Genomic DNA, 25,399 nt, shown 5'->3' with positions numbered 1-25,399 from the left:
CTGTTCCCTGCCACTTGGGCCATTACAATTACACATGAACTAAGTAGGACAAAGACCCAGAACAAAGAAAAACAGCTGTTTATTATGTATTTTTGCATGCTGAATCCAAATAAGTTTTCAGAATTCATCAACAATAGGTTTTTTGTTCCATTATATTTGCATCTGCATGTATAGCATTTAGCAGACACCTTCCAAAGTGCTTTTACCATGCTACTTTGGACAAAATAGTTCACAACTGATTGTACTCACATATCGTTATGTATAGTATATGGAAAATCTGCACCAAGGAAAGTGGTGCCCCTCTATGTTGGCAAACTATTACTGGACACTTAAGAGGGATGTTCAAGATTGTACATATTTTAAATGTAATAACAGCCTAATATATGAATAAGTAACATACACTTCATGTAAAATTTACTTAAAAACCATGCCTGAGAGAAACATCTTTAACAGATTTGAATTCAGCATAAAAAGAACTATGAGAACTCATATTTTAGTTTGTGGGACACATTAAATGTTTTCCAATGAGGTAAATCGCTACTTTAGTAGTCTTTGCAACAGATACTTCCTTACATAAGCAATAATTATAATGACTACTTTTATTTTACTTGAGTAATTATTATTTTAAAGTAACAGTAATTTTATTTGAGTACAGTTTTTGGCTACTCTTCCCACCTCTGGAAAGGACCATCTGGGACCACCTTGGATGCTGACTGAAGCTGGGGGAAACAGTCACAAACTAATGTCCATGTCTTCAGTGAATGGGAGATCTGGATATGTGAGCTAGCATCAAGGCTTGACAGTTTCAAGCATTGGAGAAGTACCTGACACACTCATGCCAGTGTACATCCTGGAGGCTTTCAGCTCCTATGCTGGGGCTCCCTGCCCTGCACAGTTTCAGAATTTCCCTTTTCTAGCACACCTGATCCAATTCTTGAAAGGCTTGCTAATTAACTGATGATCAGGAGTAATGAAAACTTGAAAATAAACAGGGCAGTGGATCCCCAGGACTGGAGCTAAGAATTACTGCTTTAAATGTTGCTGGAATAGAAGCTTAGCGTGGAAGACTGCAGTTCAAATTTGCAGTTCACCATGCATAAAGCATGGAGACACTGCTGGGCTTTTATGCTGATGGAGTGAGCTGAAGGACCATGCCAGGCTACTGGAAATCTAAATACCAATGCACATGACAATGGTCACAGTCTTCACACATGTCCTAATGACTTCATGTGAATGCAGTTATTGCTGTTCTTTCCAAAAGTCAATGAATACTGGAAATAACTTGGCCATTTTGCTGGATTTCACTTGACTAAAGTTATAACAAAAGCAATGACCTCTGAACCTGCCTTAACCACAAAGGTCTGTAACTTGTCACTCTTCTGAACTTTTCTCCTTCTCCACAGACCAGGAACACCAGCCAGATTAAGATCCAGGAGCCTAATCTACCTGGCTTCAAACTGGCACACACTGCTGAAAATGCCTTACTTGCAGTGATGGAGAAGCTCAAAGCAGCTAGATCGGCCAACTGACATGATTCTCATATCAGTCTGAATCACAGGCTTATTATGTAAATGGTTCATGTCCTACCTTAGAAAGATGCTTGTATCAGGTAACATGGAGGGGTTCCACATCCACTCCATGTAGACTCTCCACTGGAGTCCCATAAGGGTTCAGGCTCTTCTACAGTTCTCTCTACAGTCACTCTCTTGGTGATATATAACTCCTTCCATGCATTCTCCTACCATTGTTATGTTGACTAACTAATCCTGATGCCAAACTAATCGTGTCCTGTCCACATTCTAACATGTAGGAGTCTAGATAAATCTCAGTATGTTTAACCAACATCTCCCCATGAATGGCATCTTACCACCAAAACTGAATCCCAGCAAGACCAAGATGCTACACATCAGTGGAGCAACTGGTCATCACGGGGATCTTGCCATCTCTTTTGAGAACTCACTGATCACTCCAGTGCAAGGAACGCTGAAGTGCAAGAAACACTGAAGTAATTGTGCATGGCCATCTTTCTCAGGTCATGTCACAAACTTCACTCTGTCTTGCATGTTTCTCCTCTTCAACAGTTGGAGAATTTGCTCTGTTCTCCACACAGGCACCTGTTCAGTCTTTCGTCAGATCCCGGCTTAACTATTGCTTTCTATGCAAAAATCAGACCCTTGCAACTGATCCAGAACGCTGCAGCTCAACTAGTCTTCAATGCTTATGTCACTCCACTAATCTGTCCACTTCACTGGCTCCCTGTGGCAGCTCATACACGGTTGAAAACTCTAACGCTTGTCTACATGGTCAAAAATGGACCTGCTCCCACCTACTTGATGGGAATGGTCAAAACCTGATCTGTACCTTGAGCCTTTCGAGCATCAAGTACCATCTGACTTGACCCACCATCCTTCAAGCTCCATGGAAGAAAAGCATCAAGATTCTTCTGTCCTAGCACCCAGTTGGTGGAATAAACTCCTGCTTGTGGTCTGAACAATGGAGTCGCTCGCTGTCTTCAAATGCTGAACTGATTTGTTTAGCAATTGCTCTTGAATTGTGCTGTAGTCTATAGCATTGAATTGCTTTGTAATGTAGCTCTCTTTCTAGATTTCAACACAGACACTTGGCTCTGGCAGTCTCAATTAAGGGTAGATTTGTACTCTTACTAATTTGTGCTAACCAAAGATACTTTGAGAAGACAACTTAGAAGTCACTCTGGAAAAGAGTATCTGCTAATTGCCATATATAAAGATAGATGTAAATTAACCTGAGTGGAATTTAATCCAATTACAATACATTTCTCTCTCAACTCAAAAAAGCAATAAGAAGATTATATTACATGCTTAGTAATGTACTCTTGACCTACAGATACCGGACACCTACATTTTTAACCTACTGAAATGCTGTTTGGGCATGAGAAAGATTATCTGATAGGCCAACAAATATCACCAACTGCAGTGGGTGTGCAATGACAGCAGGAGTTAAAAAAAGACCCAGATGTCAGTCTTTTCTAACGGGACAATGCAACATAGACACAGGTGACGGCAGCAGCTCTTTCCTATAACTCATCTCTCCTGATATGAAAACGCTACAGGCAGGTTAGACTAATCCACAAAGATAACTGTTTTCCAGCAGAACTCTGATACAGGATTAGGACTATGCAAGAGGATATGTAAATTAGCCTCAAGCGAAATCTGAAACAGCCCCCAACCCCCATCTTAACGTACGCTCCCTACTCACCATCTTTTTCGCATATGTTTAATCCCTTCTTTCCAGAACATAGATTAGCAGTCTCTTCTCCATAACCCAACTGGGCAGATTAGGGGGGTGGGAATGGCGCATACACCATCTGGTTTGACAGCACAGTTTTGGTATGTGTGTGTGTGTGTGTGTGTGTGTGTGTGTGTGTGTGTGTGTGTGTGTGTGTGTGTGTTTGTGTCAACACACTCAGATCATAATAACATCAGAGAAGCACCATGTTAGAGGTAATGTGATGAAAACAACAGGAACAGTCAACACACATACACAAAATGGATTTCCATGAAATACAATCACACATTGACTTCACACTCACAGCTGCCAGACGATCTGAAGGACTGTAGACCAGTATACAAGAATAAAACTGGTGCTTCATCTGTGAGTGCATAAGAAATAATGAAACAGATTTCCATATTCTAACCCAGACACTACATTTAAAGGATGTATATATTAACTACTGACTCCAATAAGGCTTGTAAAGATACCTGGTTCAAATGGAAAACACTCTTCTATGATTTAATGGTAAGGGGTATAGAAGAACAATCCAACCAGTGGAAAAATATCACACAATTGTAGTTTTGACAGCCTGTAATCAGTGTGAAATTATCAATGTTTCTTAATTATTTCCATTGATTCTGTGATTCTCTAGAATGTGATGATACTGTTTTGTGTAAATATATGTGTTTATATATATATATGTGTGTGTGTGTGTGTGTGTGTGTGTGTGTGTGTGTGTGTGTGTGTGTGTGTGTGTGTGTGTGTAAGATTCTGTCATGCCTTTTGGGAGGACTGAGTATTTATGCATTGCAATAGGAACTTGGTGTTCCATTCTGATGTCTCCATTCTGCCCACCTTGTTACATTTGGAGTGATTTTCTATTTATTGATTTAATAATTGACTTTTGCTGGCTATATTGGATTTTGGTTTCTAACTTCTGTATTTCTTTGCTGGTAAACACTTGCTCCATACTTTGATATCCTGTTTCATTAATTACAATCTGAAATGGGACTGAGTGGAACTTCTGATTTGTTAGTGTAGCCTGAGACCCCACAAAAATAACACCTGTCATTTTAAATCTCACACATGCATACATGCACGACACACATAAACACACACATGTACATAGTTTCTTTCGTCTGCTGCCGTTGGATAACGATCAACAGAACAAACACATGCCTTTCATACTTTTCTGCGTCACACACATGCACACACCTGAGGGCATGCAGCATTGGAGATTGCCTTCTGTCTTCCTAAATTTGTAAATCAAAAAAATGCAGCAAGGAACAGGGTATGTGTCCTTGCGTGTATGTGTCAGGAGGAGGTTAAGAAAATCTGTGCTCATGCAAAACTGAACATCATGGTCTTATCCTTCCGGCCTGCCTCACTCTCTCTTTCTCGCGCACACATGTGCACACACACATGCACACACACACGCACACGCACACGCACACACGCACACACGCACGCACGCACACACGCACGCACACACGCACGCACACACGCACACACGCACGCACACACGCACGCACACACGCACACACGCACACATACACACATACACACATACACACACACATACTCACTCTCATCTGACTAAACCAGCTCTAATGAACAGATATCAAAGGGTCACAGGGTTGTTACTGCAGCTACTATTGTTGTACTTAAATGTGAAACCTTTAAAGGAGCACCCAGAGTTTCCAGTGCAGATGTGTTCACACCTGTGATGTCAAACTGGAACAGCTGGACTATTAACCACAGCTATAATGACCTAATAACTAAAAGCTATAGCATGGAGGGCAAGAAAGGGCCAGAGGTGGGGACAGAGAGAACACAGGCACTGACAAAGGCGCCCCTCCCCCAAGACACCCACAAATCTGCCTTCCCAGAGGACCCTGGGATACTGCCAGTACCAGTGTCTCATCTGGTCTCATGCATGAGATCACAAACACACAGACACATAAAATATAGATGAGCTGTAAGTTATAGAAGACCACAGGGTCACCATGAGGACATAAACACGAATAATTTAGTGATGGAGATAGCGAAGGAGAGAGGGAGACAGAGGGACAATGAACGAGAAAGACAAACAACTTAATTTGAAATGTCACTTGGGGCTGTGTGTGTATTTTGTGGCTGAGTGGCACACAGAATGAGTGCATGGATGTTTGTTAATGTTTTAATACACTAACCATGTACTTTGTTGCAGATAAGCAGTTGTGTAAAAATTGCTGAAGTCTGTCATACGAGCTTAAAGCACTTTGATACTGTTGTCTAAATTCACGCTGGTCACTTCTTGCCATAATTATTGAGAATCTGTTGGATTCTTGAGAATCTGGATGCCATTTTCCTTGAATGCCTTTTCCCTGGTATTAAAAAAATATGGAAGCCGACTGCTCTTTCATTTTATTCTATTAGGTATGCAAGCTACCCTAATCCAGTTAGCCTAGGTTTGGTTTGGTTTGTTTCTTTGGCCTTTGAAGTAATTCGAGTGTGTGTATGTGTGAAGAAACAGACTAAACCTCTGACTGCAGGGCAATGGGCAGACTGCCGCAGTCCATTCTGGAGAGCTCAAGGGCTGGGGGAATTCCACGTGTTGCCCTGGCAACAATGTGAGAACGCAGAACAATACATAACACTGATAGCGACCCATGTCCTTACAAGAACAACAGTCTGTACGTCCGCATGATCATAGTCATAAGCAAGAAACAAACAGGAGATAAGTTAAAACAAGGCCCCGGGAGACAGGAATGCACAATATATAATTTGTTAATTGTTATTGCAGTACTGACCTTTACAATACTGATACTGCAATGGGTTGCAATATGGAAATGATTGCTCTAATGAGCCTGCATGCACGCACACACACACACACACACACACACACACACACACACACACACACACACACTCGTTTGGAAGGATTATGCTAAAAATTAACTGTCCACCAGAAACTATATTCTACTATACAAAATCTCAAAATAACACGGCTGACATGTTTGTTCTAGCAAAAGCCTTTTGTAACACATCCCTGGTGATTCTCTTCATTCAAACCGGCAATGCCTGTGTGCCAATACCGGGGGCGCATAAAGGCCACTGCAAGAATCAGCCTAAATGGAGCGCTTGTTCCTGTAACAACAGGCCGACTCGCTCGAGCGCCGTTCGGTCGCACGCCACAGAGTAGTATACTCTATTGTGTGTGCGTGTGTTACCCTGTGTGTGTGGTACCCGGCTGGTGCAGTGGTCGACTAAACTGTCTACTCAGATTTCGCTTTGCCATCAGAGACGGACAAACTGATCACAACTGAGACTCCGTTTAGGTGGAGAAAAAAGCAGTTTAACCCGTCAAACTTGGGTTTCGTGGCAAATTACCAAAGAAATATGTCAAGTGAACCTCTGCAACACAATTTAGATTTTACTAAACAAACTATTTTGTTGGATTTATTTATTTATTGCTTTCATTACGTTTTCAATGAACACTTTTTGGCTCTATCTATCTATTTCTATCTATCGATCGATCTATCTATCTATCGATCGATCGATCTATCTCACACATGAGAGAGAGAGAGAGAGAGAGAGAGAGAGAGAGAGAGAGAGAGAGAGAGAGAGATAACAAAGCTCATTCTAATGTATACTGGAAGCGTGCTGTGTTGTTTTGCATTAGCTACTTGTCACTTAGGTTAAAAGATATGTGGTTATCCTGCGAGGGAAGAGGCGGTCATGTGAGTGCAAGCGACATGGTGGCCAGCTTGCAAAAACAACCCCAGATATTACAGTGCAGTTTCCGCCAGCGCTGTAATGTTGCCACGAAACTGTAGTTAGGCTAGTGAAAAGAAAAGGCAACTTTCGCTTCGGCAAATTAGCGAATAACAAGATAAACGGCAAACTCCACATTCTGAAGAGAAGCGTGGTCAACCGGACAAGACTGAGACGGGGTTTACCATTTCCTCGGAGTCTCTGGTAACTTCGGGTGAACTTTTCTCCGTCGCAGTGTCGGCGCCAGGCATAGTTCCCTCCACCGGTACCGGTCAGATTGGCGTGTGCGCCGTCCTTTGCTCGCCGGTTCCGTTACATCGTCTCTGGAGTTACGAGGCGAGCGCTCTCGGTAGTCCCCCGCGTGGTAATCCGCTAGAGCTCAACCGGGACGCAACATATGCCCTTCGAGCCGCGCGCGTACCCACCCACTTGTAACCGGTGTAACGGGAGAGCGAATGAAGGCGGGGCGGCAACGACTCGCTAACTTACCTGGCAGCACCGTCGAAACGAGTCACTTTACAGCCGCGATAGGAACAAAAATCGTTGGTGTTGGACCTTGAGCTGAAACATTTCCTGCCATGCTGGAATAAGTCCTCTATTGGAATAAGTCCGTGTAGGTTTCCTGCTCCATGCAGTCCACAAGAAGGACAAACGCGGTGGATTTTCTCACTACCGCAGACTGCCCGCGGGGTGGAGTGCGTGTTTGTTATGTTTCAGTAATAATTAGAGAAATTAAGTATTTATTGTGAACCCTACGAGCATTTACATTTTTGTAACGGCAGCTGTCCAGTTCTGCATCTGCAAACGGACATGCCCCAGCCAAATTCGTTTGTTGGTCCTTTATTTGTTGTATATTGGTCGGATTAAGAATCTCATCTGTAGTCATAGTGTGCTATATGGTGTAGGTTCTAATGGTTGTTTTTGCTGTGATCATTAATTTTAATTAAGGCGCTCTATTTTACGAGTAAACATTTGGCTCGTGCATGTGAATTAGTTCAGTGACCCTCTTTTCCCGTGCAGAATGTTACCCTGTGCAGTTCGAGCATTGCATTGTAATTCTCCCTTCATAAATCCTTTGCGCTAAACCACAGAAATCCTGTCTGAACACAGGACTACGGGGTGAAAGGTAACGAAAGGACAATAGATCAAAGCATCACTTGAATCTTAAAACACACCACAGAGGAACACACATGAAAACTGCTGTTTTATATATGAGTCTTCAAACTGTCTTAAAATATATGAATCTTCAAACTGTCTTTATAGCACTGTCTTAAAACTGCCCTCAAACTGAAACAGGGTTCTCAAAGAGCCCTACTCACAGGCACTGAATAGGACAGAGTAATGAGTTATGAAATTTAAACGATCTGATTTAAATGCATGTGCATACATGCACGCACACACACACACACACACACACACACACACACACACACACACACAACCAGTTAAACCGGTTTTCCTAAAATGACACATTGTGTGTGTGCATGTGCCAACGGGTGGCTAGATTAATCAGATGTTTGACAGCAGGTCAAATTCCATTATCCACTCAAGTACTCCTACTGCTCACTCTGCTCAGTCACCCCACTCATAACACTCTCTCTCTCTTTCTCTCTAACACACACACACACACACACTAACTCAGTGACAGCAGTCCAATGGAGTGAGTGGGATGGGAAATGTGAATTTATTAGATTAAATCTGAGACATATGAAGACATAAAAATGGAACTGTATGAATAATGTATGTGTCTGTCAGTCATAAAAAAGCCTCTTATAGAAACAACTGTCTACCAAAGTTACTGGGACACTCATATACAAAAACTACACCACCATACCAAAGTTACTGGGACATTCATATACTAAAACTACACCACCCTATCAAAGTTACTGGGGCACTCATGTACAAAACTACACCACCCTAACAAAGTTACTGGAGCATTTTTAGTGAAAACATCATGTTCACAGTGGAATATTTGTTAGGTGCACATTTTGCCTGGATAACTGTGCTTGATGTGTTTCTCCTCATATACATTGCCATGCTGAACATTCCAGTGCCAGTCACTCTTGGACAGTGGGCCAGTGTAGGGCTTTGGGTCAATCTCAGCACCATTTTACACTCCAGTGTCACTGTCATTTTCTTCAACACGGTGCATACAAAGCTGAATTTGTTAGTTTGTTGGTTGCACTGCAATATCATGTAGTTTGCATGACATATTATGAACGGCCCTGTTCACCACCGTTCTCTGACAGTCCGCCACATTGTGGTAGTTTCCACCATTATAATGTAGAAAACTACTTATTTTAAGGCAAATCTAATTTGCATAAAGACATGGTAGACATTTGGACTTCTTTCTGTCTAACTCTTTACCTGTATGAGATTTGCCATATTTATACAAGAAGTTGTTTTTTTTAAATTCCAAAATTAGTATAAATAATCTCAAGGTGCCCCCTTCTTTCTCACACACGTTTGTGGAGGCCTTGAAAGTTTGTTTGTTTGTTTCCCTATGTTTTCTATGGCACTTCCTGTCTCTGTCCCTTAATCATGTGGCTCTTTAGGAAACACAACTAACCCTCACTAAAAATAATTCCTGACACCCCGCCCCAGCATAGGTTAGCAGTGGTTTAATGGCTGTAACACACTATTTTACCAGTTAGCACAAAAACCCATTTAGGAGATAGCTTTTAGGCTCTTTACTGCCATTAGAGGACATTTTCACTGCCATTTAGATTCGATCAAGCTTTTAACAGCCTAAAAGCCTGTGGATAAGCTTCCCATGCATAAAGATGTGGCTGACAAAATCTTTACAAAGCAGACAGGCAGACACCATTGTGATGGTTCTCAAAACTATTAAACAGCAAGAATAATGGATAGATTTTGAAGGGTTCCCTCCTCTGGATTAGTGAGACTGTAGTATTGTATAAGGACCATCCAGAGCATCAGTGAGGTGACATGCAATGTGTATGTCTACTGGCTGACCACACTGACCAAACACTTTCACTTACAGTTATGTGCAAAATAATAGCAGTGTGTTTAAAACATCTGAGAAAAAGCTAAATCCTCATAATAGCATTTATTTCCTTATATACACAAAGGCATTGGGAGCACTGCACATTCAATTCCAAATGTAAACATGAACGAAATATCACTTTTTCAACTGAAAATGAAGAAAAAAGAATAATGGGCTGTTCAAAAAAAATACCGGTGTCTTCATTTTCATTTACAAACTCGAATATATAGAGTATAAACTGAAAGGTTTTTTTATTTTTTTTTTTACAGATTTAGCTTTTCTGTTGATCACTGAACTAATATTTAGTTGTATAACCTTTATTTCTGATAACTGCTTTACATCTGTGTGGCATGGAGTCAACTCACATCTGACACCTGCAAACAGATATTGCAGCCCAAGCTGACTGGACTACATTCCACAGTTCTTCTGCATTCTCGGGTTTTGCATCAAAAACAGCATTTTGGTGTCACTCAACAAATTCTCAATCAGATTGAGGTCTGGGGATTGGGCTGGCCACTTCATAATATAAATCTTGTTAGTCTGGAATCTGGATGTTGCCCACTTGCTGGTGTGTTTGGGGTCATTGTCCTGCTGAAACACCCATTTCAAGGGCATTTCTTCTTCACCATAAGGCAACATGACCTTTTCCAGTATTTTGATATATTCAAACTGGTCCATGGTGCCTGGTATGCGATAAATGGGTCCGACTCCAAAGTATGAGAAACATCCCTAAACCATTATGCTTGCACCTCCATGTTTTACAGTCTTCACAGTATACTGTGGCTTGAATTAAGTGTTTATGGGTCATCTCACAAACTGTATGGCCTTTAGACCCAATAAGAACAATCTTGCTCTCATCTGTCCATAGAATGTTGCACTACTTCTCTTTAGGCCAGTCAATGTGTTCTTTGGCAAACTAACTTTTTTAACACATCTTTTTTTCAGCAATGGTACTTTACGAGGGTTTCTTGCAAATAGTTTGGCTTCATGTAGGAGTCTTCTGATTGTTGCAGTGCTCACAGGTAACTGAAGATCTTCTTTGATTTCCCTGGAGCTGATCATTGGATGTTTCTTTGCCATGCTTGTTCTTCTATGATCTACGCGGATGGTAATATTTCTTTTCCTACCACGTTTCGGGTTTTGTTTGCCATTTTAAAGCATTTGAGATCATTTTAGCTGAGCAGCCAATTATTTTCTGCACTTCTTTATAAGTTTTCCCCTCTCTAATCAACTTCTTGATCAAAGTGCTTTCTCCTTCAGTACAAGGTCTGTAACAACCCATTTTACTCACTGAGCCAGGGCTAAAACCAGCAGGTACAACATTTGCTGCCCTCCTTCTTTAAACAATGGCCATAATTCACACCTGTTTCTTCATAGAATGAATGACTTCACTAATTGAACACCACACTGCTATTAATTTGAATGCGCCCCTTTCATTAAATGATTCAATTACACCCAATTAGCAGCGTGCATGTCATGACCGTTGATTCTGTTGGTTCCCCATTACTCGGCTACACCTAGTCATGAATTTTTTCCCTTGCTGTATTATCCTTTCTGACACACGTTTGTGGAGGCCTTGAAAGTTTGTTTGTTTGTTTCCCTATGTTTTCTATGGCACTTCCTGTCTCTGTCCCTTAATCATGTGGCTCTTTAGGAAACACAACTAACCCTCACTAAAAATAATTCCTGACACCCCGCCCCAGCATAGGTTAGCAGTGGTTTAATGACTGTAACACGCTATTTTACCAGTTAGCACAAAAACCCATTTAGGAGATTTTGTCTTTCTGACAAAATCAGTAATTAAATACATTAGTGATGTTAGACTGCTATTAATTTGCACATAACTGTATATTATTAGTTGATGGAAACTAATAAAGAGGTCTAAGTGTACAATACTCCCCCCCCCCTTCTCTTAATTAATTAATGGCATCAACTTGAATAAAATAACTACATAGACATACATACTCTTACTTCTTTTATTGCTGCTTGGGGGTGGGGGTGAACCCAAAAGGAACGGATAAAAAGCAAAAGAGCAGATAAAAAGCAAAAGAGCAGATAAAAAGCAAAAGAGCAGATAAAAAGAGTACTCAGGGGGTTTGAACAGCAGACCCCATTCCCTTTTGTCCACCATACTCGCCTGCATTATGTCACATGACTATTTAGAACTTCTGGTCCTCTGATTAAAAAGATAAAATGAGCCATTAAGCATGTATACACACACATGTACTAGAGCCACTATTTCAGCTACACTGATGAGTGGATATTTTGCTTTAACTACGGTGATTTGATTTGGAGTCGTGCTGCCACTTTATTAATGATTTAGGTTGCTGCCTCTCACATTCTGGTGAATTATAGATGAATACAGCTGTCTGTGTGCACATACAACTTTTTAAAGGTGGACAGACCTGCCTTGTGGGTCAGAAACTTGGAGAATTCTCCAAGCATTCATAACATTACAATTGGTCATGAAAATGTGTTTATCTACACGAATGACATCGCTGTCATTGCCAAAGAGACACCTCAAAAAAATCCCAGTTATACTGGAATAAGCAAAACTTCACACTATGTGAGAGTGGCATCTTTGACAGGTCTTGCATAAAACGTGTTCTACATTAGTCCATTAAATTAACAATAAAATAAAGCCTTCTAAAACAAATCAAGCTTACTACTCACCAGTAAAAGCCTCCCTTTATTCATATCAATATGTAACTCTCAAAAACATCCAGGAATCTGTACTGCACCTACAAGAAGTGTGATGTGTCCTGATGAAGAGGAAGGAAGTGTGAGTGAATGAGCAAACGAGAAAGAGAGAACACACATAATGTTCTAACTGGGACGTTGCTATATTTACCAAATGAGGTGTGTAGGAATGAGGGCAGATGTCTCTTTTGTACGATACATTATTATCTTAACATAATGTTCACATAAAACCAGTATATTTGCTCAGCAGTGACATTGATTTCAGTTTACATCAAACACCACACCAATATTGTTCCTATTTTTACCTAAGGTAATATAACATCAGTCCAACCCTTAAAAAATGTCTGGCAAACATATTAAAACAGCAATGACCATATCCATAATGTGCCTTTAGGATTTAGTGTCCACTGACTGGTATGTCCTAGGCTGGTCCACTGGCAAACAGGTGTCTTTTGAAGGAGCATGAAAATTTAAACTCCCTTCTCAGTGTGAGACTGCACCCTGCTGGGGTGTGTATCCATAATTAATAACCTCAGATAGCCATTACAGAGGGTATGTGAAAGAGTGGGCAAAAAAGCAGAAGCACATGCTTGCATAAACCTGGTAATGAACATAAGACTGTGCAGGTGCAGTCAATCCAAACGTTAACTCAGGATTTTGCGTAAGCTTCTTTACTCTTAAAGATAGTTCATGACAGTTTTTCATCTCATAAATCCTTAATGTGAAATATACATTATACATGTTTGTAAAAGTGTTGATAGATGCACGTTTGATTTAATTTTTGATGAGAAGAGTCGTCATTTTGCCTTCAGAAATATGAAGATGAAGTCAGCAAAATGCTGAAACATGGAACGCAGTGCCCTCCACTGGAAAGCAATTCTTTTCTGCAGGCTCAGCTCTTTAAGAGTACCATTAAAACAGACTTTTACAAGAAACCACTGACACATACAATAACAGAACTAGATCACATCACCATTACTAAATATCCCCTATTTCAACTGTCCTCTTAGCAGGTAACTCTTGATTCATATATCAAGAGTTAATAAAATTCAGATTCATTTCCTATCAGCAACACTGATGACCTATGAGGTTTGGAGAGCCGGTCCCACTCATTTTGGTAAACCATCTTTAATACGACACAAAACTGAAATACTGAAAAACATGGGAGGACTGAACAACACCCACTACAACTTCCTGTCACAGTTATCTTTGCAAAGTCTAGCTATTTGTAAGATTTGAGAGAACCCTGTATAGTTAATGCACCCTCACAAACACCTTCTCTCCATGTCAGATAACTATATGACAAACAACTAGCACCTCTCAGCTCTGAAATCATTTCTACTCAAATAAAAGCACCAACACATACTTTTTTGATGATGTAACAAACTCTACAGACATAGTGGCACTTTGTAGTTTTTATTCATTTACAATTATAAATGTCAGCTATAATTTACAGAATGCTCAGATAGAATATGGGACAAAAAGGAGGGCCAAAGCCATTTGAGGGAGAGGTGTGAGGGTCACTATTGCCCGACCTTGGGCACCCACTCATGTATCTTCTTGGGGGTTGTGGAATATGGAACATAACAATCTTTAGTCCCGCTCACGTTGATCTGGTGAACCTTTGCTAGGAATTTCTTGGGCTCAGGAGGATGAGTGGTGGGAGGGTCATCAGTCATGCAGTGCAGCCAGCGATGCCTAAAGAGATACAGACAGAGAGAGAATAGTACAGTCAGATATTTGCATTAACAGCAGACCAAATACAACTAAGTTTTTTTTTTTAAAGGATGCACATCTCACACAAGACGGATGTCATTCTGTGTACTTTGAAGAATGATAATATAGCACAGATGTTACAACATGTGCAAAAAGTCTTTTACCATTCTGGAGGCACCATGCTGCCATCAACATCCCACAATGTCCTTTTGCCATTCATCTCTGTGGTGTAGATAACCCATCGATGACGGCCTGGAGAAATCAGCCAAATCAAGATGCAGATACTTGACTTTCTATAATGACAATTATAGGACCAAGAATTCATTTATACAAATGGTTTATTTGTGGTACAGGACATGGGAGAAATGACATACTTTAAAAAGACACTTAAATATCTGGGTTTCACCTCTTATCCACATACTACATTACCGTTTTGCAATTTCCCATTTGTGGGACATGAACAAACAACTGGAGCACATCTTGGACACTATCAAATCAATATAAGTTATAGCAGGTAACTTCAATAGCATACTATTTTGGTGCACTATTTTGTCCCGACTGCATTTCTTCAACGCACAAAAATGCTTGTACTTCCGACGTAGCTATTAAGTGGAATAGGTTTGACTTGCACTTGCATCTATGCATATAAAGCGTCGCTGCAAAACACGTAAAATGGTTTTGAGAACCACTGTACTGAGATAAAAATAAGACTTATATTATAGCTAGGTTAGCTTACCCTAGCTAGGTTAAATAACTAACGACAGCATCACCGATTCAAACCTGACTAGGTTAGCTAGGATAAAGCTTCTTCGACCTTACCAAAGAAATATCGGTTGTCCTCGTAGTACTTGTTACCGTATTTGTCGATGCCGACCAATGCTCCTGTCTTCATGTCATTTACCCTGTTAACGGTATTTAATCAGAATTTACAGTAGAACCAAAAACACTCACACAGATGCTAACTAGCTAAGCTAGTAACGGGTTAGCACCTATTCAGAAAGGTCATCGGGAGGTTCTGCTTTGTCGCTGTTTTCTTACATTCAACTGCCACTATTTTCCATAAATGCTGTTACTACACATTTCTATTCAACACCTACCTGAAAAACTGCAGGAACAAACCCCTGACCCCACCATGCCCAGTTATTTGGCTCACGGCCCTTCGAAGTACGTTAACATACTCTGCCATAGCAAACGGACACTAAAAGCGGAGGGACTGTCGTACACAAAGTTCCGACCGGGCACACGGTTTGTTGTGTTTAGTACCGTTAGTTCTACCAGAAAGGCTTTGCTAGTGTTTAGTAGGCTGATTAATATATTATTACTCTGCGCTATTTATAAGTTTAACCTGCCACAGCTGGCTAATTTGTTGCACAACAAGGAATATAGTCGTGTATAAATATAGTGACTTGATATAGTACAAATATAGTACAATAATGTATTTAACAAAAGTACTGAGGTTAGTACAAATATTGCTAAGAATAACTAGAAAAAATATTTTGAAGCACATTTTATACACTTTCCTTCTACTTTTAAAGTTTCATCTTTCACTACCAAGTTAAACACAATAAAAAGAACAAAGTAGACAAAGGTGAAAACACTGACATATACATAGTGCTTCCACCTCTTTTCTGCTTGTAACACTGCAAAGAACAGAATTCCCAGAGATTCTCTGTAGGAGAATTGACATTTATTGTACTTATATACATAATTAATGTACATACAGGAGTCAGTGCGCTAGAATGCAAAATGGGCAATGCTCACTAAGCCAAACAAATGTTTAATTAAGTCTTTTCCACACATCACACCTCCACAGACGTTCTCAAACGTGGTGACCTGAATGTTGAAAAATTTCAACTGTTCCAACCAAATGCACACCATGGCTCACAGTATCCGTTGTCCAATACAAGGCTGCGTTGCGCTTCATATGAATGCAAAATTAAAAAGCAGTCCTAATTATAATGTCCTCCGCCTCCGAAATGCACCTGCCTGCAATAAGCAAGAGCTGTCTGTCAATGTTATGTTCATTCAAATGGCCACATTCCATTGGCTGTTTATTTTGGAGTCCAAAAAAGGGGCAAAAGGTCAGTTTTAGGGCTGAGAGGTCACGGTCCAGTATCCTGGCCATTAGAGCCCTGATGCTGAGCAGGTATGCCTGAGGGATGGGCCAAGAGTCACTCTGTGGTGCTGACTGACTGGCTGTTGTAGTCAGTGGAGTCCATTTTGAGGATGTAGGGAATGATACTGTCGATCTGGACGTTTCCGATGAGGCCAGCAAAGAACAGCTCCTCGGTCACAGCTGCACTCATGAGGCGCAGAGCAGGCAGGCGTAAGAGCAGCTTCGACAGACTGAGAGAGAGAGATAATAGTCTCATAGTAAATACTTACAGTAAACCCTAATGTATTTGTGGAAAAGATACCAGGTGAGACTGCTTGTGGTCTTGATATTTTGTGATAAAAGGAAAATTGCAGTAGTTCAGTGTCACCATTTGTTTAAACAGTCATCTTTACAGGGCACAATGGCTTAGTTGGAAGATTGACTTACTGCTACTGGCTTAGTGCTAGTCTGCTTACTGTATAAGAAACAGGATCTACAAGAGACCCTTCCCTTCTTAGTCCAATTCCTCAGTTAGGGAATTTGCACTCACTGAATGATGTCACAGTGTAATGAAAAACCATTTGCAAAAAGAAATGATGAAAGTGTTGATGGGAACAATAGGACGGGTTGTAGAGGTAGTGTAGGCAATATTATCTGCTAAGGTCCTGTGTGGCTGCAGGTTCTTGCTCCAACCAAGCAGAAAAACACTCAATACAAGTAATCAAATGAGTGTCAGGCACGTTGGCATGTAGGCATGTTCCAATGGTGGGGTCACTGTGGATAAGACTACCTGTTCCTGAGACATCTGAGAGTATGAGCATCTTACCGATAAGTATCCTCTGGATAGGCCCTGCTGACATAGTCCTGCAATTCCATGTATGCTTTCTCCTGGAACCGCTCAATCTGAAGAGTGCTGTCTACTCCAGCAAAATCTACAATAGCCACCCACCCAAACACACACACACACACACACACACACACACACAGTTGAGAACTGCCTCTTCCTTTTGCCCTCTCACTTTCATTTTCTTTAAATGGACCTCTTCCGTGCCTGGGCTGAAGAGAACAGTGGCTTTGAGGTAGGCGTATTCATAGGCATCAGGGTTCACCCGACTCATACTGTTACAAAACTCCTGCATTCGCCAGATGTGCTCCATCACTTGCTTCACTCGCTCGGCAGACAGTTTTTCTAGAAAACACACACACACACACACACAATTATTCAATTTAGATCCTAAAACATCATCATTAGAAGGAGTGTGTTGCACCAAAACGAGTGCCTTCCCCCCAGTGTTAGGCCAAAATGTGTCCCCCTACCTTCCTCCAAGCTGCTCTGGAGGTGACTCACGATTGCAGTGAGGATTGTCTCTACATTCATGACCTGAGCACACTGGGCCATGCCCAACGCAAATAGCTCATTCCAGCAAGCCTTTATTAAAGTGATTCCATTTTCTGGTCTACAAAGAGAGAGAAAGAGAGAGAGAGACAGACAGAAATAGATAGGGAGTTATAGAGAGAAAGAGAAAGGAAAGAGAAAAGACTGGTTAATGAAAAACAATAATAACCGGTCAAATTTAGCAGAAGGCCAACGGACACCAATGTGCGTGTACACACACTCGCACTTACCCAAGGGCCTGGAAAGCAGGGATGGACCGTGCCCAGTGCATGGAGAGGAACAGCAAGCGGGAAGCTGACTCGCAGATGTAGTTTAGATTCAGGAACTCCGGCACCGGCAAGGGCATCATCAGCTAAACACACATGCATCGACAACTTTCGATTAATTGTCACAGGTTAATGCTACTCCTCACATGGTTACATGTTCTTGCGGTTATAAGAGAGGCAACATGCGAGACGTGCAGTGGCCTCGGACCTTAAAGGGCACGTGAATTTCAGAGAGCAGCGGCCCCTCCAGCTCCAGCAGGGCTGCACTCTGCTCCTCTGTTCCCACTGAAATACCCTCCTCCACAGGCTCTCCACTAGCCTCTGGCTGCAGAACCTTTGCCAGTGTGTCAAAGGCCCTGCATGGACACACACACACACACACACACACACACACACGTTACTAAAAAGCATATGCATGAATATTTTGTCCTTTCAAGAGACTAGGTGTCTGCTCTTACCGAGTAATCTCGTTGGAATTCTGCTCATCTGGTTGGACATCAGTCATGGAGCCATCCTCGTTGCTCATGGTCTCCATCCCTGATAGGTCGGCATTACTGTCAGTCACCTCACGGCTCTTGGTAATGTGGGCAAGAGATGTGACCACGTTGGCCAGCGTACTTAGGTCACCTTGACACGAATCATTCTGCACAGAGGACACAAATAACATTACACAGAGTCTGAAATAAATTGTTTCCCTTACCTGCCAAGGGGTCTGATAGATGATAAAATGTACACACCAGGCATTTCTTTTATTTTTACCAGCCAAATTGACACTTCTAAACACACAAACATTTGTATTACTTACCACCCATAATCTTCTGAATACTTCATTAATAATAAAAATAAATGTCTGTTATTATTAATAAGTGCCTTTCAAGCGTTCCAAGATCATTGTACAAAAGTATAAAAAGAGCTAAGAGAATAAGATTAGAGACAGAAGTGAAACATTTATCATCATGTATATTATATCATATAGTTTCAAAAATTGACCAGACATGTAGCACCACTTTTTATTGCATTACTGTAACTGGTTGAATGTCCAAACAAATTTACAGGGCATTCAGTCACTTAAAATTACTGGCTGTCCTCAATTCGCCAATTAATTCTGCTGATGCACACCTGCCCCAAAAGTACTGCCCCCTCTCATTTATTACACAATGCAAGCATGGCGTTAAAAAAAAAAGTAAGGTGCTTCCTACAGAATTATTGCCAAAATGCACGTCAATGTGAAATGATAGTCAATGCAGGACTACCCTCAACTACAGGCTACCACAGGTCTGACAATTATGGTGGCAGCCAGGAATGAACATTCAGTTACTATATGCTGCTATCCACATAGTAGGCACCATTTTTGTGCAGAAGCTGTAAAGAAAAGATGCAAAAAAATTTGCATGCATGGGGCAAGCGTGGAAGCAGTGGGATCTGACTTCTGCCGGGGTTTCCAATGTGATTATTGAGTCAGCAGAAAACAGTAGCCTACTAACCTAGGACACTTTTTACAACTGCTAAAACATTTTTCTGGAGCTATTCATATTTTTTCCCCAAAAAAACCTTAAACACATAGCCAAAAACAACTGAAAATAGTTATTAAACATGCTAATAAAATTGGAAACTGCACTAGGACAAAAAAAAAGTAGAGAAGGATCAAAATAAACAAAAATGTATCCAAATCGTTAACTCATATTTACTGAGACATTTGAGATATGCACCTGGACATCACTCTATAGCTAGCTATGTTACCACATTCCACCTCCATAATGTGTTGTTGTTCCTGTGCATACATGTGTTTTGCACCATTATTTCAATAAACAATCTTCACTATGGTTGACAGAAACAATAAGGTGGAAGGAAAACACATGTACTGCCAATGAACTTTTCGTAGATCCAAATACTGCAATGCAAATACAAATGCATCTCGCAGGACCTGTCCTGGTCCTGCCACACCAACTCCCTGGCAAAGAAGGCCCGACAGCATCTTTACCACCTCAGATGCCTACGAGACTTCAGACTGCCCTCCAAAGTGCTGCAGAACTTCTACACCTGCACTATTGAGAGCATCCTCACAGGGAACATCACAGTCTGGTTTGGGAACAGCACCAAGCAGGACAGACAAGCACTCCAGAGGGTGGTGCGTTCAGCAGAGCGCATCACTCATATGGAACTTCCTGACCTGCAGACCATATATTACAAGCGATGTCAGACCAAGGCCAAGAGGATTTTTAAGGACCCCACCCATCCCAACAATAGGCTCTTCTCTCTGTTGAGGTCAGGGAAGTGCTTTTGCTCCCTGAAGACCAACAAAGAGAGACTGAAGAGGAGCTTCTTCCTGCAGGCCATTCAGGCCCTGAATCAGGGCAACTGATGAACTGGGGGACTACTCTGTGTACTCTGGGTATGATGTCCACAATAACATCATAAAAAGACTGTAAAAAACTGTAAATTGTAAAAAAAAACAAACAAAAAAAAAAAACGAAAATTGTACCTTCTGTATATATATAGACATTATACATTCCCTCTGCATCCTTTATTACATAGTTATTTATTCATCAAACCACATCCACTTCCCTGTAGTTCCCTGTAGCTCTCCTCAGCTCGAAAAGAGCAGTTACCAAAGCATTTCACTGCGAGTTATAACATGTATGACTATGTATGTGACAAATAACTTTGAACTTGAAAACTTCTAACATCTCAAATGAGAACATAAAAAGCATGCAAACCAAAAACCACAGAAAAAAACATTTGGTTCTCACCAAATAGAACATGAATATGTATTTGGTGGTTGACAGGTATTCATTTCAAACCTTGATATTACATATATAACAACATATGCTAATTGACACTATTAGGTCTGACTAAACATAGTTCAAGCTGCTTCAAAGCTATACTTCATAACAAAATTTTTATTTACTTCTTTGACCATAAATTCATCTTATTATTCTTACGGCAGAACTGAGGTCAGTGGATTGTGTATTACCTGGTCTGGTGAGGAAGGGATGAGTATTGTGTTGTCTAGTTTGGAGAGAGACTGTTGAATGTTCAGAAGCATTTTAGAGTCTAACAGACTGGCAGACCTGTGGACAGTAACACATACACAGACAAAATTTAAAGGTCACTAAAAATCAATGTCTGATCGCACACAAGTGCTTAGACACACAGGCACAGACGCACACACAAACCTGGCTGTCTCTTTATCACTGACAAACGTAGGCATGGCAGCAAGAGGACTGCAAAGGTTCTTGCGGATGTAAATCTTCTCGATCGAGGGAGCACAGTTGACTGGCTTCTCCCTCGACACCTCCACTGGCTTCCTCTCACATTGCACAGCTAAAAAGACACAGGTACGGCAACTCTTCACTTTACCAAATACAAAATTTCATACTAAATTAACAATCCATACTATACACATTTTATCAAAGGACACATCCATACATGGGATGTGTGCAATATATTAAAGCAAAGATTTTCAAGGGTGTATCTAGGACTGTTGCAAATCAGCAGGAATGGTTTATGGGTATGTTTATCATGTGTGGGTCTGCAAAAGGGAGAGATTTGTGTGAGAAAGCAAGTCAACAGAGACGTGAGAGAGAAGGCGTGTGTGGGCGACGTGAGGAGGCGTGTGCTTGCGTGTCTGGGTAGGAGGGAGGCGTGCGTGTGATGTGGGTCACACTCACAGTCCTGTTTCATGCCCAGTGCCATGCAGCGCTGCAGTCTGCAGTACTGGCAGCGGTTGCGGTGGTGCTTGTTGATCACGCACTCGCCCGAGCCGCGGCACGTGTACACGAGATTCTTGCGGATGCTGCGCTTGAAGAAGCCTTTGCAGCCCTCACAGCTGACTGCCCCATAGTGACGCCCTACAGGGGTAGAAAGAGCAGGAAAGAAACGGGAACAATGAGGCCCCTGTCAGGGACAGGCCAATACGTTTACATCTGCACAACAGTGTGAACAATTTGAATAATCAGATTAAGGCTGTAGTTTAAATAAAATGTTTACTCAATAATATGTGATTGCTCCAATAATCTGTGTTTACATTTGTGTCAGGTTATGGAAAGAGGTTCAGTCAAATGCATAAGCGTATTCACTAACAAAGGAAAGATGCACAATATAGGGAAACACTTTAATCTAGTTTATCTGGTCTTTACACATTGGTATTTCAAAAGCACCCTAATGCAAGCCTTTGCTGGTGGTCATGGCTTAAACATACTGTAATGTATGAGCAAGTGGGCAACCAATGCAACTCTGGCAGTCCCTTGGGTGCTACTCATGCTGTGGGCTTATGTTTATCTGATAAAACAGCTGTATCCAGGTCAGAGGTATGTGCTGAGAATCTCTGATATTTTGGTGCATGTGCAAAACCCCACAAGAGATCTAAGGCATATACTTGCCACAGAAAAACAAAAGGCTGATGAGACATCTAGGTGTGTTACTAGATTAGAATTAGGTGGATTTCAACCTTAACTTGACAAATACTTATTTCCTTAATCTGATTATTATTGACATGCATGTAAATGCACTTGCTAAGTTATAAACAATAATTAACATGATTTATCCTAATTGTGTAGCCTAGTTCTGGGCTTTGGATTTACGAGCTTTAAGAGATTTTACAGTTCACAGCAAGTTCACAGGACATTGTTTCCACAGACAAAACAAGTTGACTTTATCATACAAACATATCCCTCATTAGGTTCAATGCACAACAGGATGCTTTTCCAAGCGTGAAAGCAGGCATTTTTGTGCGTGTGTGTGTGTGTGTATATATATATTCACCAGAGGCCTTGTCTCCACACACTACACAGTACTCTACAACAGGCTTGACAGAGCCTTGTTCTGTACTCTCGGTCACAAACTGGGGAAATATTTATAAAATACAAATACATTAAAACCGGTTCAGATCATTTATTTTACAACACACTAAAATAAATAGGAACTGTGGTATTGTGCTACTCAGTCGGCACAACATATTTTCAGCATGTTCCACTGGATCCTCTAAGAGGAATACAGCACATAATCAACAGTCTGTAAAGAATGCATAATCATGAAAAACATAAAGCACATCATTATTGCAGTAGTAGTAGTAATGTAAAATATCTCTCTCTCATTATAGCAATAATTAGAATCAAAATTAGTTGAATCAAGTCATTGGCCTGATTACTACTTTGATTATTTCTACACAGAAATTATGTAATCACATGAAATGACCCTAAACGTGTTTCATAACAGTGTTAACACCTTACCTGGATCTGTTGTCCTGCCAACTCAGGTGACGTGAAGAGCAGCTGATTAACGGCTGAACCATCAGCAGACGTGAGGATGACTTTGCCAGGTGAGGTCTCATGCTTCACAAGTAATTTGTCCTGGTTGGGGTAGTCTACATTGGCCAATATGAACTGTTGTTTACCGGCTCCTGCCTGGTCATATGCTGTTACTATCTGCACCTTTTGGCCCAACTGCTGATCTGTCACAATCTGGTGCACCCAAAAAATATGAAGTCTTTTATTAGTATTTGAACTTATAGGAATCAAGTATGCATGTAAAAAGAATGACATAGGCTAGAATGATGATGCTCAAGTAATGCTGATCAATACCTGAAGGCCTCCGTCTGCAGACACCAGCTGGATTCTGGGACTTTCTCCCGCCATGGTTACGATCCCACGTTGCTTTGGCTCAAATATTCCCCATCAGACACATGCACATACATGCGCACACACCCCTAATTCACACAATATGCATAATATGATGTAAACACAACAAGCACTCAATTAAAAAGATGCAAACACAAAAAACTGACCCATACCAATACATCATGTCTCCTGACCTACCCCATAAACATAACAATTACCCATCATTATCTTCTAGGAAAACAAATATTGCTGCATAGTTATAATGTTATTAGATTGTAGGGAAGTTACAGCACCTAATCTGGTTTCTAGCTTCATTTTGTTAAATAGCCTATTGAAAGAACAGAAATTCGTAATAACGTCTGAAAGTCTACTTTGGTAAAATACCATAGACATATTCCTGTCACTTTAAGACTAAATAATTGAATGTAGCGATTAATAGCGTTTAGCAATAGATGTTCTCTTACATATCTACATGATACAATAATATTCCACCCAGTTTACTGGTCAGTTTGTGTAATGATGTTATCAACGGAAACAGGGAAGACAGCTAGCCACCAAAAGTAGTGTCATCTGTTAGCTTTATTAGCACGCCGGCTAGTTAGCATAGCATAGCATTGATCTGATATCTTTATTTAAATAACTATCCACGTTTGATGCTGGTTCTTAAAACTGAACTAATCACATGGCACGCATAATACAACCGAGCTGGGTGCGAAGTTTGATACGGAAGATAAAGAAAGTCCTTTTCCTGTTGGGTGAAAGGTCAACATTGAAGGGTTACAGCACGCTTCCAGCCGGGAGCACCGCAGCGCTCAGGGCTCTACGCTTCCGTGGTCAATGACTGGCTCGTCTAACGCTCCCCGTACCGAGTTACTCGCTAAACATCGTGGCATCATGAAGTTGTTGTAAACGACTTCGATTATTACTTTTTTGCACGTACACTACTTGTACGTAACACCGTTGTTAACGGTCAAGACGGGAAGAGCGAAGCTGTTATTAGCGGATTAGCTATCAAATGTGCTAGCTGTAGCGCTCATGTCAACGAAACATGACGGGTTCGTGATCCTGATCAAATCAACCCAATGAACAAATTTATATCTCGAGTATTTGGCTGAGCCCTCAGCTAGTAAAAAGTGACATGCTTAAGTGTTACTCAGACAACCATGGTCGACATTCCAGCTGGCAAGCTAACGCTAGCTGTTAGCTACGCGAGGCCAGATACGGTAGAAACGTTCAGTTTCGGTTAAATAAATACATGCTGCGTTAGCTATAGAGGCTTCACAAATGTGAAGACGGATGCAGACACTGTAGCTAACGCTCAGTAGACGGATATTCTTACCGTGTCGGTGTGTTTTATTACCGCAACACCAATGTTTTGATAATTTTCCGAAATCGGTTCGTCTCTGGGAGGTCAGAGTTCGCGACCTGCTCTGCGAGTCGTTTGCGTATGCGCATGCGCAGAGCGAAGCGGTCCGTCTAGAAGTTGTGGAGCCATGAGAGTTCAGCCTGAAGTTACAGTAGTGAGAGGTGACTGTGGATGCTCAAACCGTTCCATTAACACTTGTCGAGTGGCACTAGCTATGTGTAGTCAGA

General features: G+C 41.2%; 3 protein-coding genes across 4 annotated transcripts in view; all 3 read right to left on the bottom strand.

Moving 5' to 3' along the window:
* Positions 1–7,690, bottom strand: part of tmcc3 (transmembrane and coiled-coil domain family 3) — a 15,298-nt gene extending 7,608 nt beyond the window's left edge. The window contains exon 1 of the mRNA XM_027020678.3: positions 7,194–7,690. Within this exon, the coding sequence (XP_026876479.2) occupies positions 7,194–7,259 (66 nt within the window). The 5' untranslated portion in view covers positions 7,260–7,690. The remainder of the gene's footprint in view (positions 1–7,193) is intronic.
* Positions 7,691–14,115: 6,425 nt separating this feature from the next.
* ndufa12 (NADH:ubiquinone oxidoreductase subunit A12) lies at positions 14,116–15,685 on the bottom strand. The gene is made up of 4 exons (XM_027020689.2): positions 15,529–15,685; positions 15,251–15,333; positions 14,596–14,683; positions 14,116–14,413 (listed from the first exon to the last, which is right to left on the bottom strand). Exons 1-4 carry the CDS (start codon positions 15,615–15,617, stop codon positions 14,239–14,241), a joined length of 435 nt encoding a protein of 144 aa, XP_026876490.1. The 5' UTR covers positions 15,618–15,685; the 3' UTR covers positions 14,116–14,238.
* A 411-nt stretch (positions 15,686–16,096) lies between these two features.
* On the bottom strand, positions 16,097–25,325 carry nr2c1 (nuclear receptor subfamily 2, group C, member 1). 2 transcript variants are annotated; one of them, XM_035528200.2, is made up of 14 exons: positions 25,146–25,325; positions 23,771–23,895; positions 23,420–23,650; positions 22,953–23,031; positions 21,860–22,039; positions 21,365–21,512; positions 21,163–21,259; positions 18,647–18,831; positions 18,397–18,544; positions 18,153–18,274; positions 17,844–17,983; positions 17,578–17,715; positions 17,353–17,458; positions 16,097–16,777 (listed from the first exon to the last, which is right to left on the bottom strand). In XM_035528200.2, the coding sequence occupies exons 2-14, from the start codon at positions 23,822–23,824 to the stop codon at positions 16,603–16,605; spliced, it is 1,803 nt and encodes a 600-aa protein (XP_035384093.1). In that variant the 5' UTR covers positions 23,825–23,895; positions 25,146–25,325; the 3' UTR covers positions 16,097–16,602. The 2 variants fall into 2 exon arrangements, with proteins under 2 accessions (XP_035384093.1, XP_035384094.1); XM_035528201.2 differs by lacking the exon at positions 25,146–25,325 and adding an exon at positions 24,271–24,792.
* Positions 25,326–25,399: the final 74 nt, after the last annotated feature.

Source organism: Electrophorus electricus, chromosome 11 (assembly GCF_041902795.1).
Source record: "Electrophorus electricus isolate QZ-2024a chromosome 11, ASM4190279v1, whole genome shotgun sequence".
Taxonomy (NCBI): Eukaryota; Metazoa; Chordata; class Actinopteri; order Gymnotiformes; family Gymnotidae; genus Electrophorus; species Electrophorus electricus.
The sequence above is the reverse complement of the archived record's forward strand: the minus strand, read 5'-3'. Positions and strand labels throughout refer to the sequence as shown.

What these genes read in the sequence shown, in the direction of transcription:
- nr2c1 (XM_035528200.2), bottom strand. Translation starts at nt 23,824, where the DNA reads ATGGCGGGAGAAAGTCCCAGAATCCAGCTGGTGTCTGCAGACGGAGGC. An exon ending in ACTGGGCATGAAACAGGACT is followed by an intron (nt 21,513 to 21,859) that starts GTGAGTGTGACC and finishes GTGTCTTTTTAG; the next exon opens with CTGTGCAATGTGAGAGGAAG. An exon ending in AATTCCAACGAGATTACTCG is followed by an intron (nt 18,545 to 18,646) that starts GTAAGAGCAGAC and finishes GTGTCCATGCAG; the next exon opens with GGCCTTTGACACACTGGCAA.
- ndufa12 (XM_027020689.2), bottom strand. Translation starts at nt 15,617, where the DNA reads ATGGCAGAGTATGTTAACGTACTTCGAAGGGCCGTGAGCCAAATAACT. An exon ending in TTGTTCCTGCAGTTTTTCAG is followed by an intron (nt 15,334 to 15,528) that starts GTAGGTGTTGAA and finishes TACCGTTAACAG; the next exon opens with GGTAAATGACATGAAGACAG. An exon ending in GGACAACCGATATTTCTTTG is followed by an intron (nt 14,684 to 15,250) that starts GTAAGGTCGAAG and finishes TGATTTCTCCAG; the next exon opens with GCCGTCATCGATGGGTTATC.